The sequence below is a fragment of the Coregonus clupeaformis genome, unplaced genomic scaffold (genome assembly GCF_020615455.1).
Source record: "Coregonus clupeaformis isolate EN_2021a unplaced genomic scaffold, ASM2061545v1 scaf0049, whole genome shotgun sequence".
Lineage (NCBI taxonomy): Eukaryota > Metazoa > Chordata > Actinopteri > Salmoniformes > Salmonidae > Coregonus > Coregonus clupeaformis.
The window spans coordinates 901,211-920,877 of NW_025533504.1; the positions used below are offsets into that span (position 1 = coordinate 901,211).

General features: G+C 40.4%; 1 protein-coding gene across 1 annotated transcript; it reads left to right on the top strand.

The window, feature by feature from the left end:
- Positions 1 to 11,270: 11,270 nt before the first annotated feature.
- LOC121555560 (lithostathine-1-like) lies at positions 11,271 to 13,272 on the top strand. Its single transcript, XM_041869397.1, has 2 exons — positions 11,271 to 11,741; positions 11,927 to 13,272. The coding sequence occupies exons 1-2, from the start codon at positions 11,594 to 11,596 to the stop codon at positions 12,313 to 12,315; spliced, it is 537 nt and encodes a 178-aa protein (XP_041725331.1). The 5' UTR covers positions 11,271 to 11,593; the 3' UTR covers positions 12,316 to 13,272.
- Positions 13,273 to 19,667: the final 6,395 nt, after the last annotated feature.

A 19,667-nucleotide genomic window follows, 5' to 3' on the forward strand; every position in this document is an offset into this window, starting at 1 on the left:
GGTGGTGGTTTGACAGGAGGACAGCTGGTTAAACTAAAATTAAAACATGCATGTAAACCATTTAGACAGCTTTATTTCACAATGATTCTTAATCTCAAATATATTTTGGGTTAAATAATACTTACAAAATAAAAATAAGACATACAACCAATATGGCTCAGTGTCTGTTTGTTTATTCACTTTTCTCATCATGTGATTATTTTGAGAGAAAATGCAAATTAGCCTACTGTATATTTTGGTGTAGCCTATGCAAATCTAGGAAGTTGAGCCTATATGGGAAGTTTGGTAAGCAGCCTCGGGAGATGACAGAGGTACAGTTAAATCTTCTATTTTCTACTTTGTTTGCTCATTTTGCCCTGGTGGTTGTGTTCTTTTGTATTATTATTATTTTTTGTATTTTGTATTTTTTAATGGGAATGGATCAGCTTAATATTGCAGATAGATTGTATCTTCTATCAATGTAATTGTCTGCATCACTTCCAATCCCCCATGTTTTTTTATTTTTTATATATATACTCCCCTTTATTACTTTTCAACCCCACCATCCTTTCCCTACTTGGAGTAAATTAGTGAACAACAATGCCCAGGCCTCTACTTCCGGTCTATACTTACTATCTACACCTTATGGACAGAGTTAATTTTACAATAATTCTATTATATATATATATATATATATATATATACACAGTGGGGGAAAAAAGTATTTAGTCAGCCACCAATTGTGCAAGTTCTCCCACTTAAAAAGATGAGAGAGGCCTGTCATTTTCATCATAGGTACACGTCAACTATGACAGACAAATTGAGAAAAGAAAATCCAGAAAATCACATTGTAGGATTTTAATGAATTTATTTGCAAATTATGGTGGAAAATAAGTATTTGGTCACCTACAAACAAGCAAGATTTCTGGCTCTCACAGACCTGTAACTTCTTCTTTAAGAGGCTCCTCTGTCCTCCACTACGTTACCTGTATTAATGGCACCTGTTTGAACTTGTTATCAGTATAAAAGACACCTGTCCACAACCTCAAACAGTCACACTCCAAACTCCACTATGGCCAAGACCAAAAAAGCTGTCAAAGGACACCAGAAACAAAATTGTAGACCTGCACCAGGCTGGGAAGACTGAATCTGCAATAGGTAAGCAGCTTGGTTTGAAGAAATCAACTGTGGGAGCAATTATTAGGAAATGGAAGACATACAAGACCACTGATAATCTCCCTCGATCTGGGGCTCCACGCAAGATCTCACCCCGTGGGGTCAAAATGATCACAAGAACGGTGAGCAAAAATCCCAGAACCACACGGGGGGACCTAGTGAATGACCTGCAGAGAGCTGGGACCAAAGTAACAAAGCCTACCATCAGTAACACACTACGCACGCCAGGGACTCAAATGCTGCAGTGCTAGACGTGTCCCCCTGCTTAAGCCAGTACATGTCCAGGCCCGTCTGAAGTTTGCTAGAGTGCATCCAGAAGAGGATTGGGAGAATGTCATATGGTCAGATGAAACCAAAATATAACTCTTTTGGTAAAAACTCAACTCGTCGTGTTTGGAGGACAAAGAATGCTGAGTTGCATCCAAAGAACACCATACCTACTGTGAAGCATGGGAGTGAAAACATCATACTTTGGGGCTGTTTTTCTGCAAAGGGACCAGGACGACTGATCCGTGTAAAGGAAAGAATGAATGGGGCCATGTATCGTGAGATTTTGAGTGAAAACCTCCTTCCATCAGCAAGGGCATTGCAGATGAAACGTGGCTGGGTCTTTCAGCATGACAATGATCCCAAACACACCGCCCGGGCAACGAAGGAGTGGCTTCGTAAGAAGCATTTCAAAGTCCTGGAGTCTCCAGATCTCAACCCCATAGAAAATCTTTGGAGGGAGTTGAAAGTCCGTGTTGCCCAGCGACAGCCCCAAAAATCACTGCTCTAGAGGAGATCTGCATGGAGGAATGGGCCAAAATACCAGCAACAGTGTGTGAAAACCTTGTGAAGACTTACAGAAAACGTTTGACCTGTGTCATTGCCAACAAAGGGTATATAACAAAGTATTGAGAAACTTTTGTTATTGACCAAATACTTATTTTCCACCATAATTTGCAAATAAATTCATAAAAAATCCTACAATGTGATTTTCTGGATTTCTCTTTCTCATTTTGTCTGTCATAGTTGACGTGTACCTATGATGAAAATTACAGGCCTCTCTCATCTTTTTAAGTGGGAGAACTTGCACAATTGGTGGCTGACTAAATACTTTTTTCCCCACTGTATATATATATATATATATATATATATATTTTTTTTTGCTCCTGAACTTCTTCTACTCTCAACCTCTCCGATCATTTTCATGGTGTCCATCCGGTTTGCTTCTATATGCCATATCTTTCTAACTGTGCTCCTTCCCAAAAGTTCCCAACATACAACCTATATACTTATTATGGACACAGTATGCTTACATTATTAGCTATCTTTGTTATTATTTGTTGTTATTTGTTATTAGTCCCATCCTTCAACTCTATTCAATACCTCCCATCTATCTCTTAACACCATCCATATAGGATTTCTATTTGCCATATATATTTCAACCGTACTGTGATGTTTTACAAAAATTCTGAACCTTTCTATTCTAAATAAATTGGTCATTTAGCAGACGCTCTTATCCAGAGCGACTTTCAGGAGCAATTAGGGTTAAGTGCCTTGCTCAAGGGCACAGACAGTTTTTTCACCTAGTCGGCTCGGGGATTAGAACCAGCGACCTTTCGGTTACTGGCACAACGCTCTTAACCACTAAGCTACCTGCCTACCTATTCTCATTGCTTCTACAGATTGTGAATTAAAAATAAACATTTTTGCTAAAAGTATTATTATATTATTGATTGATTGACTATGACTTTTCAGATCACCCAGTAATGCTATCTGCAAGGTTAGTTCCAGGTAAATATTGCAATCCTTTAGCCATTCCTGGACCTGTGTCCAAAAACAAGCTACAAATGGACAGAACCAAAACAAATGATCTAATGATTCTGTCTCTTCACAGCAAAACCTGCAGAGCTGGGAAGATTGTATCCCCCATATAAATAACATTCTATTGGTAGCAAGAATTTTATATAATAATTTAAATTGAAAGATTCTAATTTTTGAATCCGGTGTCGTTTTGCGTGTCAGTTCATAAACACTATGCCATGGGATCGGTACGTCAAAGGTCTCTTCCCAACTATTTTGCAATCTATATGGGACGGCTGTCAATCCTTTGGTCCTTAAGTGAAACTGATATACTTTTTTATTTATCACAGTTTTCCTTAACCAATTATGTTCTTTAATGCAAGGCCGACAGACAAGTTCCTTACTTTCTCCCCCTTCCACTTTCCTCTTCCACTTTTGCGGTAAGGCTGAAATTATTTGGTTGTAATTTTGGGTAGAGCAGACATTTCCACATGTTTTCGTTAGCTGCATGTGCGACATAACTCCACCAGTCCTACCGATGATATCATTTACGAAGATTATACCTTTTTTAAACATTCTGTCAAAAAATAAAGGTTTTTTGTCAATTAGTATATTTGAATTTAACCACAATATTTGTTGCATTATTTGTTCTGTCGTTTCTGGAGGATTAAATTGAAATTGCAACCAACTTTCTATGGCTTGTTTTAGAAATAGTGACATTTGGGAGATTATTTCCTTTTCAAATAACTGAAAGTGAGAGGTTGTAATCTGAATAAAGGGAAAAGGCCTTTCTTGAACATTGGGTGAGACAATCTTACTAATTTGCTTGAGAACCAGTTCGGATTTAAGTATAACTTTTGTATGACTGAAGCTTTTAGTGATAGGTCTAATGCTTTAATATTTAATAATTTCTGTCCTCCGGATTCATATTCATTATATAAATATGCTCTTTTAATTTTGTCTGGCTTGCCGTTCCAAATAAAATAGAATATTTTTTTCTCATATAATTTAAAAAACTGTTCGCTAGGCGTAGGCAAGACCATAAGCAAATAGGTAAACTGGGATAATACTAAAGAGTTAATCAGGGTGATTTTTCCACAAATTGACAGGTATTTTCCTTTCCATGGTAGTAAGATCTTATCTATTTTTCCTAACTTTCTATTAAAATTTATTGAAGTGAGATCATGTATTTCCTTTGGGATATGTATTCTGAGTATATCCACATCACCATCAGACCATTTTATTGGTAAACTACATGGTAATGTAAAAATTGTATTTTTTAGTGATCCAATACGTAATATAGTACATTTGTCATAATTTGGTTGTAATCCAGAGAGGTTAGAAAATGTATCTAGATCCTCTATGAGGCTGTGCAGGGATTCTAGTTGTGGATTTAAAAGAAAACATGAATCATCAGCGTACAATGACACCTTTGTTTTTAAGCCCTGTATTTCTAATCCTCTGATATTATTATTGGATCTGATTTTAATAGCTAACATCTCGATGGCCACAATAAATAGATATGCCGATAGTGGACATCCTTGTTTCACTTCTCTTGACAGTTTAAAACTTTCTGAGAAATAGCCATTATTTACTATTTTACACCTAGGGTTACTATACATGATTTTGACCCATTTTATAAGAGATTCTCCAAAATTGAAATGCTCCAGGCATTTATATATAAACCCCAGTCGAACTTTATCAAATGCCTTTTCGAAGTCTGCTATGAATAGCAGGCCTGGTTTCCCATATTTTCCATAGTGTTCTATTGTTTCCAATACTTGCCTTATATTATCTCCAATGTATCTTCCATGTAAAAAACCTGTCTGATTAGAATGAATAATATCCAACAATACTTTTTTAATTCTATGCGCTGGAGCGATGGTGGTTGTGTTCTTTATTAATTCTGATTCGGATTTTAAATTTGTGACATGTAACATGGGAATCATTCTCACGTACGTATGTGCCCCAGTGCGGGCTCCTAGTCTTTTGCATCAAGCAGAGTTTAAACTTCCTTGTTCTTTAAAGGGGAACAGTAGGTCTGCTGATCACTAATCATGCCCTTGAGTGAACAATTCTGTCGCTAACTTGATGAATCATTTTGTTTTACGCTCATTTGTCAGACCAGCAAAAGACAGTAACTATATTGTTACCTGTTTGGGAAGGTATCTTCATACAGAGTAACCTGAATTGCTCAACCACATTCTTAGCAACTTACTAATGACTGTCCAATCTGGGACAATTGCTTTTTGTCTGTAAGCGAATAGACCTACCAATGACTTTTCCATTATCAGTGTATGTCAACAGGTTCACAATGTGATTACGTAATTTTGGTCAATTATCATGTGGTTTTTGGTGACACGCTTCCGTGTTCTTGACTGACATGTCTTTCTTACCACCTGTCACAGCCTAGTCATGTAGGCTGTATGTATAAGAGCGAAAGGTTTAACCTGTTGAACTACCTTGTCAGGGAACATTATGACAAGGGTGAACCTAAAATGTGCTGCCTTTATAAGCAAGACCGGTCACATTCTTAGACACCTGCTACTAGGGAGTCCTAATAAGTAAGTCAACTAAGTTAAATGAGTGTCAGTTGCCTCCATTTCAGAGGATTATGTACTGGAGTACAACACAGGGTGTCACAGATTGTATGATTTGGTTAGATCTGAATGTTAGTAATAGACAGTTACGATGATTTCAGGTTTACAGTGTTTGACAACCCATTCTGAACTTAAAAGCTATCATGATGAGGAGCACTCCACTGTTGCATCTCCTGTTCATCTCAGGTATGTATTCTTCAGTGCTTTCAATAACATCAAAGTTCTTTGTTCAAATCATTGTGATAATCTAGGCATATAGGCCTACTGGGTATAATTTAGGCATCATTGAATAAGGCATTAAAATATAAATCCTTTAGAAAGAGGTATAAGTGTTGGAGTACCTCATACATAAAATATAATTCTGATCGTCTGTTATGCAATAAACACATGGGTAACTTTCAAACGGCAGCCCATTTTTCATGATCCTTTCATAGTTCTCTCTGTCCATAAAAAGCAACATGATGTGTATTATACGTTGATATGTTGTTGTTCATAACATTCTGTGATATTACTAGGATGTGTGTGTGAAATCTATGCATGCAGCAAGGAGATATTATTAACTTGCTCACTAATGGTTTTTGCTTGTATTTTACAGGACTGTGTTACCTGACTGAAGAAACACGTAAGAAAACAAAAACTAATTTTGTGCACATGCATAAAAATCGTTTAGCACGTTTACCAACCTCTGACAAAGCAACTACTGTAGTCCTACCTGTTCAAAACACTCCGTCTACACCAGCACCAACTACATTCACTACCACAGAGCAAGGTTCAACTGGACAGTTAACTACTAAACACCTAACTACCGAACATGCAACTACTGTTAAAAAACCAACTACATTCAATACCACAGTAAATGTTACTAAACAGTTAACTACTGAACACCTAACGTCTGACCAAGCGACTACTGTACCTGTTCAAAGCAATATCTCAATGCCTGTACCAACTATATTAATTTCCACAGAACATGCTTCGCCTGAACAGTTAACTACTGGACACCTAAACTCTGATCAAGCTTACTGCACAGATTCAAAACACTCCCTCAACACCAGTACCAACTACATTCACTACCAGAGAACAAGTTTCAACTGATGAGTTAACTACTGAACACCTAACGTCTGACCCAGCGACTACTGTAACTGTTCAAAAACCAACTACATTCAATACCACAGTGCATGTTTCTACTGGACAGCTGTCTACCAGACTCCTAACATCTGACCCAGTGATTACTGTACCTGTTCAAAACAGGACCTCAACGCCTATACCAACTACATTCATTTCCACAGAACATGCTTCAACTGAACTGTTAACTACTGAACACCTAACTACAGAAAGTGGAACTACGGTACCGGTTCAAAGCATTATTTCAACATCTGCACCAACTACCACAGAACATGCTTCAACTGAAATGTTAACTACTGAAAACCTAACTACAGAACAAGCAACTACTGTCCCTGTCCAAAACATTCCCTCGTCGTCTGTACCAACTACATTCATTTCCACAAAACATGCTTCACCTGAACAGTTAACTACTGGACACCTAACTTCTGACCCAGCGACTACTGTAACTGTTCAAAAACCAACTACATTCAATACAACAGAACATGCTTCACCTGAACGGTTAACTACTGAACACCTAACTACAGAACATGAAACTACTGTACCTGTTCAAAGCATTATCTCAACATCTGCATCAACTACCACGGAACATGCTTCAACTGAACAGTTAACTACTGAATACTTAACTACAGAACATGCAACTACTGTCCCTGTCCAAAACATTCCCTCAACATCTGTACCAACTACATTCAATACCACAGACCAAGTTACAACTGAGCAGTTAACTACTGAACGCCTAACATCTGACCAAGCAAATACTGTACCTGTTCAAAGCATTATCTCAACATCTGCCCCAACTACCACAGAACATGCTTCAACTGAAATGTTAACTACTGAACACCTAACGTCTGACCCATTTACTACTGTACCTGTTCAAAGCATTATCTCAACATCTGCACCAACTACCACAGAACATGCTTCAACTGAAATGTTAACTACTGGACACTCAACTAGAGAGCAAGCGACTACTGATTACTTAACTACAAGTGCTTCTACTGCACCTGTCCAAAACACTCCTTCATCGTCTGTACCAGCTACATTCAATACCACAGACCAAGTTTCAACTGAACAATTAACTACTGGACACCTAAACTCTGACCAAGCAATTACTGCACAGGTTCAAAATACTCCCTCAACACCAGTACCAACTACATTCACTAATACAGAGCAAGTTTCAACTGAAAAGTTAACTACTGGACACCTATCTACAGAAAGTGAAACTACGGTACCGGTTCAAATCATTATCTCAACATCTGCACCAACTACCACAGAACATGCTTCAACTGAAATGTTAACTACTGAAAACCTAACTACAGAACAAGCAACTACTGTCCCTGTCCAAAACATTCCCTCAACGTCTGTACCAACTACATTCATTACCACAGACCAAGTTACAACTGAGCAGTTAACTACTGAACGCCTAACGTCTGACCAAGCGAATACTGTACCTGTTCAAAGCAATATCTCAATGCCTGCACCAAATACCACAGAGCAAGTTTCAACTGAACAATTAACTACTGGACACCTAATCTCTGATCAAGCAATTACTGCACAGGTTCAAAACACTCCCTCAACACCAGTACCAACTACATTCAATACCACAGAGCAAGTTTCAACTGATGAGTTAACTACTGAACACCTAACGTCTGACCCATTGACTACTGTACCTTTTCAAAAACCAACTACATTCAATACCACAGTGCATGTTTCTACTGGACAGCTGTCTACCAGACTCCTAACATCTGACCCAGTGATTACTGTACCTGTTCAAAACAGGACCTCAACGCCTATACCAACTACATTCATTTCCACAGAACATGCTTCACCTGAACAGTTAACTACTGCACACCTAATTACAGAAAGTGCAACTACTGTACCTGTTCAAAGCATTATCTCAACATCTGCACCAACTACCACAGAACATGCTTCAACTAAAATGTTAACTACTGAACACCTAACTACAGAACAAGCAACTACTGTCCCTGTCCAAAACATTCCCTCGTCGTCTGTACCAACTACATTCATTTCCACAAAACATGCTTCACCTGAACGGTTAACTACTGAACACCTAACGTCTGACCCATTTACTACTGTACCTGTTCAAAAACCAACTACATTCAATACCACAGTGCATGTTTCTACTGGACAGCTGTCTACCAGACTCCTAACACCTGACCCAGTGATTACTGTACCTGTTCAAAACAGGACCTCAACGCCTATACCAACTACATTCATTTCCACAGAACATGCTTCAACTGAACTGTTAACTACTGAACACCTATCTACAGAAAGTGGAACTACGGTACCGGTTCAAAGCATTATCTCAACGTCTGCACCAACTACCACAGAACATGCTTCAACTGAACAGTTAATTGCTGAAAACCTAACTACAGATCAAATGACTACTGGTTACTTACCTAAAAGTGCTTCTACTGCACCTGTACAAAACATTCCCTCATCGTCTGTACCAGCTACATTCACTACCACAAAGCAAGTTTCAACTGAAAAGTTAACTACTGGACACCTATCTACAGAAAGTGAAACTACGGTACCGGTTCAAAGCATTATCTCAACGTCTGCCTCAACTACCCCGGAACATGCTTCAACTGAAATGTTAACTACTGAAAACCTAACTACAGAACATGCAACTACTGTCCCTGTCCAAAACATTCCCTCAACATCTGTACCAACTACATTCAATACCACAGACCAAGTTACAACTGAGCAGTTAACTACTGAACGCCTAACGTCTGACCAAGCGAATACTGTACCTATTCAAAGCATTATCTCAACATCTGCACCAACTACCACAGAACATGCTTCAACTGAAATGTTAACTACTGGACACTCAACTAGAGAGCAAGCGACTACTGATTACTTAACTACAAGTGCTTCTACTGCACCTGTCCAAAACACTCCTTCATCGTCTGTACCAGCTACATTCAATACCACAGACCAAGTTTCAACTGAACAATTAACTACTGGACACCTAAACTCTGACCAAGCAATTACTGCACAGGTTCAAAACACTCCCTCAACACCAGTACCAACTACATTCACTACCACAGAGCAAGTTTCAACTGATGAGTTAACTACTGACACCTACTAATAAAAAACTACATTCAATACCACAGTGCATTTCTACTGGACAGCTGTCTACCAGACTCCTAACATCTGATCCAGTGATTACTGTACCTGTTCAAAACAGGACCTCAACGCTTATACCAACTACATTCATTTCCACAGAACATGCTTCAACTGAACTGTTAACTACTGAACACCTAATTACAGAAAGTTTAACTACTGTACCTGTTCAAAGCATTATCTCAACATCTGCACCAACTACCACAGAACATGCTTCAACTGAAATGTTAACTACTGAAAACCTAACTACAGAAAGTGAAACTACTGTACCAGTTCAAACCATTATCTCAACATCTGCACCAACTACCACAGAACATGCTTCAACTGAAATGTTAACTACTGAACACTCAACTAGAGAGCAAGCGACTACTGATTACTTAACTACAAGTGCTTCTACTGCACCTGTCCAAAACACTCCTTCATCGTCTGTACCAGCTACATTCAATACCACAGACCAAGTTTCAACTGAGCAGTCAACTACTGGACACCTAAACTCTGACCAAGCAATTACTGCACAGGTTCAAAACACTCCCTCAACACCAGTACCAACTACAACACCAGTACCTAATACAGAGCAAATTTCAACTGAACAGTTAACTACTGAACACCTAACGTCTGACCAAGCGACTACTGTAACTGTTCAAAGCAATATCTCAATGCCTGTACCGACTATATTAATTTCCACAGAACATGCTTCAACTGAACAGTTAACTACTGAACACTTAACTAGAGAGCAAGCAACTACTGGTTATATACCTACAAGTGCTTCTACTGCACCTGTTCAAAATACTCCCTCAACACCAGTACCAACTACATTCACTAATACAGAGCAAGTTTCAACTGAACAGTTAACTACTGAACACCTAACCGCTGACCCATTTACTACTGTACCTTTTCAAAAACCAACTACATTCAATACCACAGTGCATGTTTCTACTGGACAGCTATCTACCAGACTCCTAACATCTGACCCAGTGATTACTGTACCTGTTCAAAACAGGACCTCAACACCTATACCAACTACATTCAATACCACAGTGCATGTTTCAACTGAAGAGGCAACTCCTGAACGCTCAACCGCTAACCAAGCCACTACTGCTTACTTACCTGCAACAACTGTACCTGTTCGAAACACTTCCTCAACACCGGTACCAACTACATTTAATACTACAGAGAAAGTTTCAACTGAACAGTTAACTACTGGACACATAACTACAGAGCAAGCGACTACTGGTTTCATAGCTACACATGCAACTGCTGTACCTGTTCAAAATACTCCCTCAACACCAGTACTAGCTACATTCACTACCACAAAGCGAGTTTCAACTGAACAGTCAACTACTAAACACCTATATACAGAAAGTGCAACTAATGTACCTGTTCAAAGCATTATCTCAACATCTGCAACAACTACCACAGAACATGCTTCAACTGAAATGTTAACTTCTGAACACTCAACTAGAGAGCAAGCGACTACTGATTACTTAACTACAAGGGCTTCTACTGCACCTGTCCAAAACACTCCTTCATCGTCTGTACCAGCTACATTCAATACCACAGACCAAGTTTCAACTGAACAATTAACTACTGAACACATAACTTCTGACCCTGCAACTACTGTACCTGTTCAAAAACGATCTACATTCAATAGCGCAGTGCGTGTTTCTACTGAAGAGGCAACTACTAAACACCTAACTAAAGATCCAGCGACTGCTGGTTACTTACCTACACATGCAACTACTGAGAATGTAACTCATCAATCAACAACTGGGACTGCGGACACAGAAATGCAACACAGCATTACACGAGCGACTACTGACCATACTTCTGCCCTAGATATAACCACGGTGGTTGAGACTGCTTCGTACAGTACTGCAGAGCCTGTCAGTGTCTCCACTGTTACGCCAACTGAAAACAGTCAAGGTTTAAGTCCAGGTAAGTTTAATCATTATATCATAACTATTGACATGTTGTAAGCATAACCGTCTCTTTTTTTGTTTGGCTGTGGTTTTATGTTGTTTCAAAGATGTTATGTTACAGAGCAGAGGTATAAATGCATACAAATCTACATTTTGTTGAATGGGCTCCATGTTATCTATCTTTGTCTTTCTTTTGCTCAGACAACCTGGTATTGATCCGTGAGAACATGACGTGGAACGACGCCCTGAGCTACTGCAGAGAGCACCATGTTGACCTGGTCTCTATCACTACAGAGCTGCTTCAGTACAGGGTGGCCAAGAGGGCTACCAATGCCACTTCATCCCACGTCTGGGTGGGCCTGCGCTTCACCTGTTCATTCCACTTCTGGTTCTGGATCAGGTCTGATGCAGGCTGCTACCAGAACTGGGCCCCCGGGCACGGCTCAGACAGCCAGCAGGACTGTGGGATTGCAGGGGCTGTAGAGACCACTGGGAGGCAGCAGTGGGTTAGTCTGGAGGAGAACCAGAGGCTCAACTTCATCTGCTACAAATGTTCTGGGTACAGTGGTGAGGGGTTGATACATCCCTGATTCGGACAACTTTAAGTATGTAAGAAATGCTAACACGTCATGGCAGCCTAAGATTCATCTCCAGCAGCCTGTATATACCACGAGAACTCTATCAGAAGGATCCATCTCCAGCAGCCTGTATATACCATCAGAACTCTATCAGAAGGATCCTTCTCCAGCAGCCTGTATATACCACGAGAACTCTATCAGAAGGATCCATCTCCAGCAGCCTGTATATACCATGAGAACTCTATCAGATGATGCTGATTTTACCAACTCTATTTATGTTTCAACTGAATCTTGTTTTTCTTCAGGTGATTTGATTGTATGTTTGTCCATTATGCTGATTGTATTGCATCTCAGTTGTGGTAGTCTCGTCAAGAACCAGGCTTCCCGTGACAACGACGTGATTTTGGAGCTATGGCAACACGCGACTACAGTTGTCGTAGCACACTACAATAGTTTAAAAAAGTGACAGTGTGTTACTGTTGAGTTCTAGTGTGTTACTATTGAGTTCTAGTGTGTTACTGTTGAGTTCAAGTGTGTTACTATTGAGTTCTAGTGTGTTACTGTTGAGTTCTAGTGCGTTACTGTTGAGTTCTAGTGTGTTACTGTTGAGTTCTAGTGCGTTACTGTTGAGTTCTAGTGTGTTACTGTTGAGTTCTTGGGTGCTGTTGCACTGTCTGCCACAACTGTTACATTGACACATCAGTAGATTGTATATTAAACAACTGTTACATTGACATAGCAGTAGATTGTATATTAAACAACTGTTACATTGACATAGCAGTAGATTGTATATTAAACAACTGTTACATTGACACAGAAGTAGATTGTATATTAAACAACTGTTACATTGACACATCAGTAGATTGTATATTAAACAAATGTTACATTGACATAGCAGTAGATTGTATATTAAACAACTGTTACATTGACACAGAAGTAGATTGTATGATTGAACGGCTTTATGGATTAAATCCGTATCACCGAACTTCAGCACTACAGCGCTATTGAAATTTAAAGTTAATTTCCGATCAGCGTTTACCGTGAATGTGGTCTCCGCTAACGCGGGAACATTGCCTTAAAATTTAAATCAAGCTATAACTCTGAACTTCCACTATACGGATCAAATCGAGCCCTTAATTTGACAACCTTCAGTAACATTTTATTTGGATAGTCCATCTCCAGATGCTCTACAGATGAGTAACATTTCAAATCAAATCAAATCAAATTTTATTTGTCACATGCACCAAATACAACCTTACCGTGAAATGCTTACTTACAAGGCCTTAACCAACAATGCAGTTCAATAAATAGATTTAAGAAAATATTTACTAAATAAACTAAAGTAAAAAAAAAAAGACTATACATAGATAATAAACAGCGAGAGGGGGTCAATGTAAATAGTCCGGGTGGCCATTTGATCAATTGTTCAGCAGTCTTATGGCTTGGGGGTAGAAGCTGTTAAGGAGCCTTTTGGACCTAGACTTGGCGCTCTGGTTCCGCTTGCCGTGCGGTAGCAGAGAGAACAGTCTATGATTTGGGTGACTGGAGTCTTTGACAATTTTTTGGGCCTTCCTCTGACAATGCCTCTGTAGCGCCTTACGGTCGGATGCAGAGCAGTTGCCATACCAGGCGGTGATGCAACCGGTCAGGATGCTCTCGATGGTGCAGCTGTCTAACTTTTTGAGGATTTGGGGACCCATGCCAAATCTTTTCAGTCTCCTGAGGGGGAAAAGCTGTTGTTGTGCCCTCTTCACGACTGTCTTGGTGTGTTTGGACCATGATAGTTTGTTGGTGATGTGGACATCAAGGAACTTGAAACTCTCGACCCGCTCCACTACAGCCCCGTCGATGTGAATGGGGGCGTGTTCGTCCCTCCTTTTCCTGTAGTCCACGATCAGCTCCTTTGTCTTGCTCACGTTGAGGGAGAGGTTGTTGTCCTGGCACCACACTGCCAGGTCTCTGACCTCCTCCCTATAGGCTGTCTAATCGTTGTCGGTGATCAGACCTACCACTGTTGTGTAGACAGCAAACTTAATGATGATGTTGGAGTCGTGCTTGGCCACGCAGTCGTAGGTGAACAGGGAGTACAGGAGGGGACTAAGCATGCACCCCTGCCCCAACTAACTATCTACATTTACATTACATTTTAGTCATTTAGCAGACGCTCTTATCCAGAGCGACTTACAGTTAGTGAATACATACATTATTTTTATTTTTTTTTCCTACCCCCTGTGGGAATTGAACCCACAACCCTGGCGTTACAAACGCCATGCTCCATCAACTGAGCTACATCCCTGCCGGCCATTCCCTCCCCTACCCTGGACGACGCTGGGCCAATTGCGCGCCGCCCCATGGGTCTCCCGGTCGCGCCGGCTACGACAGAGCCTGGATTCGAACCAGGATCTCTAGTGGCACAGCTAGCACTGCGATGCAGTGCCTTAGACCACTGCGCCACTCGGGAGACTATCTACTAACCCTAGCTCCAACCCTTACCTTAACCCTTATCCTAATCCTAAACGTAACCCTTACCCTAACCCTAGCCCTTACCCTAACCCTTATTCTAAACCTAACCCTAACTCTAACGCTGACCCTAGCACGCTGACCCTTTACATAACAACAGTCTGATAACCCCCACAACATTTTCTCTCAGTATCAGGAACACCCACAACACTAATACTACGAATAATAATACTTTATATATTTCAGATTCTGTATTGACTTGACTATTAGAAAACAGCTTCCTGGAACATCCAGATACACATGTTTAATCACTGCAGCTAGCGACTGCAAAAAGCTGCAAAAAAACTCCATCACGTCATTCAAAGACTCAATCATGGACACTCTTACTGACAGTTGTGGCTGCTTCGCGTGATGTATTGTTATCTCTACCTTCTTGCCTTTGTGCTGTTGTCTGTGCCAAATAATGTTTGTACCATGTATTTTTAATCCCAGTCCCCGTCCCCGCAGGAGGCCTTTTGCCTTTTGGTAGGCCGTCATTGTAAATAAGAATTTCTTCTTAACTGACTTGCCTAGTTAAATAAAAAATAAAAAAAATACCAAATTAATATATGGTTTATTTAATATAATGGTAGCACTTTACTTGACACCTAGCGTCATAACACGTTATGACACAGTCATAACCATGTCGAAATATGTCATAACAGCTGACATAACTTATCATAACCTGTCATAATATGGTCATAACACTGTCATGACACATACATTTTGACCTGTTGTGACATATATTGTGTTATTTTATGGCTGGTTATGACACCTACATAAGAGTGTTAAAACCCACAAAACCTACCACACAAGACAAAACATTCCATTACACCATAGCCTACTTGACAACAATATTTTTTTGAAATTGACCACATTCAATTATCATTGTAATTGTGCACACATTGATGTTAGACATGCACCTACCCCAATGCTCTGTTGCTGATGACTGGGATGAAATCAGGAGCAGATTTCAGGAGCAAGACAGGAGACCCTCATTGTGACGTGATAAGCCTATCTAGCTTACATGACTCTGATAGTTATAATGCTTCTTGACAGTGTCATTGAGTGTATTTTCTTAGTCCAAGTAAAGTGACACAGTATGGTCATAATGCTTCTTGACAATGTCATAAAGAGTATTTTCTTAGTCCAAGTAAAGTGACACAGGATGGTCATAATGCTACTTGACAATGTCATAAAGTGTATTTTCTTAGTCCAAGTAAAGTTCTTTAAAGATGCACTGTGCAGAAATCGCTCCTCCATTTCCTGGTTACAAAAATGTGAATAGTGTGAATAATTTCAGTTTATGTGACAAAACAAGCCAGTATAGTGTAGAGAATCATTGTACCATCTAAATCACTGTGAAATATATTTTTCATTACCCAAAATATTGTATTTTCAGCTGTTTGAAGCTGGTGTACAAAACCGAAAGTAAAAGACCCAAAAACTAAACTTAAGACAGGAACGCATAGAAATAGCGCACATAGAACTGCTCTACCGCTTCTTAGACTTGCTTTCAATGAGAAAGACAGATCTATAACACACATTTCTAAATGAAAGAAAACGTATTGGCAGGGGAAAAAACACATTTTAATAAATGTGGGATTTGACACTCTTACTGTACGACCGTGTCATAACCAGCCATAAAATAACACAATATACACTACATGACCAAATGTATGTGGACACCTGCTCATCGAACATCTCATTCCAAAAGTTGGTCCCCCTTTTGCTGCTATAACAGCCTCCACTCTTCTGGGAAGGCTTTCCACTAGATGTTGGAACATTGCTGCGGGGACTTGCTTCCATTCAGCCACAAGAGCATTAGTGAGGTCGTACACTGATGTTGGGCGATTAGGCCTGGCTCGCAGTCGGAGTTCCAATTCATCCCAAAGGTGTTCGATGGGGTTGAGGTCAGGGCTCTATGCAGGCCAGTCAAGTTCTTCCACATTGATCTCTACAAACCTATTCTGTATGGACCTCGCTTTGTGAACGGGGACATTGTCATGCCACAAAGTTGGAAGCACAGAAGATTTCCCTTCACTGGAACTAAATGGCCTAGCCCGAACCATGAAAAACAGACCATTATTCCTCCTCCACCAAACTTTACAGTTGGCACTATGTATTCGGGCAGCTAGCGTTCTCCTGGCATCCGCCAAACCCAGATTTGTCCGTCGGACTGCCAGATGGTGAAGCGTGATTCATCACTCCAGAGAACACATTTCCACTACTCCAGTCCAATGGCGGTGAGCTTTACACCACTCCAGCCGACGCTTGGCATTGCGCATGGTGATGTTAGGCTTGTGTGCGGCTGCTCGGCCATGGAAACCCATTTCATGAAGCTCCCGATGAACAGTTCTTGTGCTGACATTGCTTCCAGAGGCAGTTTGGAACTTGGTAGTGAGTGTTGCAACTGAGGAATGACGATTTTTACTTCCCGAGTGGCGCAGTGGTCTAAGGCACTGCATCGCAGTGCTAGCTGTGCCACTAGAGATCCTGGTTCGAATCCAGGCTCTGTCGTAGCCGGCCGCGACCGGGAGACCCATGGGGCGGCGCACAATTGGCCCAGCGTAGGGGAGGGAATGGCCGGCAGGGATGTAGCTCAGTTGGTAGAGCATGGCGTTTGCAACGCCAGGGTTGTGGGTTTGATTCCCACGGGGGGCCAGTATGAAAAATTAAAATAATGTATGCACTCACTAGTCGCTCTGGATAAGAACGTCTGCTAAATGACTAAAATGTAAATGTTACCAATATGTTATATAATACAATTCCAAAAATAAAACATTATTTCATCCCTTATCCCCGTAGAAATATCTGCATGGCTCATAATCCACCTACTGCTGCATATTGATAGCAACTTTTTCCACCATAACTCTGAGAATAGCTTGTCAATTACTATGGACTATTAGACATGAGTGTGTCACAGCGTCATAGGCTGCCCATGAAAAGGCATTGGTCAGTGAGCCTCTCTGCCCTCCCAGCAGGTCAATGTTAATGTCCCTTTGGGTCAATCCTCCCCCTTTTCTCACCCTCGTCTCCTCTTGTGTGCTGTCCAGCTGGCTGTGACCACTGACCCCGTTACCCTCACTCCTGACCCCTGGAGCCGTTCCCACGACACACCCTTTTGTGAGCACCTCTCCATGGTGACCCATGGTCACCCCCTCTCCCTCAACCTCTATAGATGATTGGGGGGAAGAAGCATGTATGCCATAATTCAAATGCATTTGGGATCAGTGTAATGCGACCTCATTTGGCCTATTCCCATACCAAACTGATAGCACAAAATGATACAAATATAGGCTAGGACTATATCATATAAATGTGGACTATAAGGGAAACTCATTTTGCCGTCATGATGGGCTCCAAGCCCAAGTCCGTTGTATCATACATTAACCAAGCTCCTGAAGAGTAGTGTTATATTTAATATGACTCTCTATTGAGAATGCCTTTTTCTAGTAAACAGTTGTTTAGTTGACCTCTGGGATAGCATACCTTACCATAGACCCAGAAGCTCTCTGCAGTTCTGTCAAACTATGGCAAATTTAAAACATAGTGTTATACTTTTTGTACACCAAATGCATGTAGGCCTGCCCTACACAGTATTTTGTTAACAAACTGAAATTCAATGCATTAGCATCAACAAAGTATTCATTGAAATACATCTTTATTTCAACATATTATTATTACCAGATGACCAGCAAACAATATTTTATGAAGATTGAAGTTTGTACAACTGAAGTTGTACTGTGTCATCCAAGTTGGGAGTTATTGGCTTTTAACTTTGCATCTCTCCACCTCTCTCTCTCTCTCTCTCTCTCTCTCTCTCTCTCTCTCTCTCTCTCTCTCTCTCTCTCTCTCTCTCTCTCTCTCTCTCTCTCTCTCTCTCTCTCTCTCTCTCTCTCTCTCTCTCTCTCTCTCTCTCTCTCTCTCTCTCTCTCTCTCTCTCTTTCTTTCTTTCTTTCTCTCTTCCCCCTCAGTTAATTGTAGTAAAATAAATGTTCTCTATTGAGGCCCAATCTCTTAGGTAACCCCAGTGCTGCATGAAATGAGATGGATAGAGGGATAGAGGGATAGAGGGAGAGGGGGACATGGAAATGTGAAAGACCAACAGTTGAGGATGGACCGAGGAGTGCGGAATGAGGGGACTGGAACTTGGAATGGGAATACATTTGGAGGAAAGTTTGACAGTAAAGGAGTTTTGGGTGTTTAGGTAAGAGGTTATCTTGGTGGAAATGGAGTAGTTATCAATATTAATGGTGCATTAAGATTCTGTAATTATAACAATGGCTACCGATTTTGTTGTTGTTATGGTGAATATGGAATAATTTATGTAAAATTTGAAGGTGTCTATGATTCAAATGTAAGGATTTATATCAACTAACATTTGCAGCTTTACATAATTAAGCATTCAGCGGCTTTCCAAAACACATATTAAGGCTAATCCTAGTCCTGTCAAATCTCCATTGATAATGTTTTTTAGTTCAGGACTAGTGTTAATTATTCTGTCTCTGGGATACCGGCCCATAGTGTCTAGTATAAATTAAGTTGTGAAATTGAGTCTAAGTTTACTGGAGGAGAGAGAGCTTGAATGTACTCTCCTACCCAAAGACATAAAGATGCAGTTGGATTACTGGTAGGAAAGTCCACAGAGGAACTGGCCAATTTATATATAGATGACACACTGTGTGGACAAAACATTAGGAACACCTGCTCTTTCCATGACATAGACTGACCAGGTGAATCAGGGTGAAAGTTATGATCCCTTATTGATGTCACTTGTTAAATCCATTTCCATTAGTGTAGATTAAGGGGAGGAGACAGGTTAAAGAAGGATTTTTAAGCATTGAGACAATTGAGACATGGAT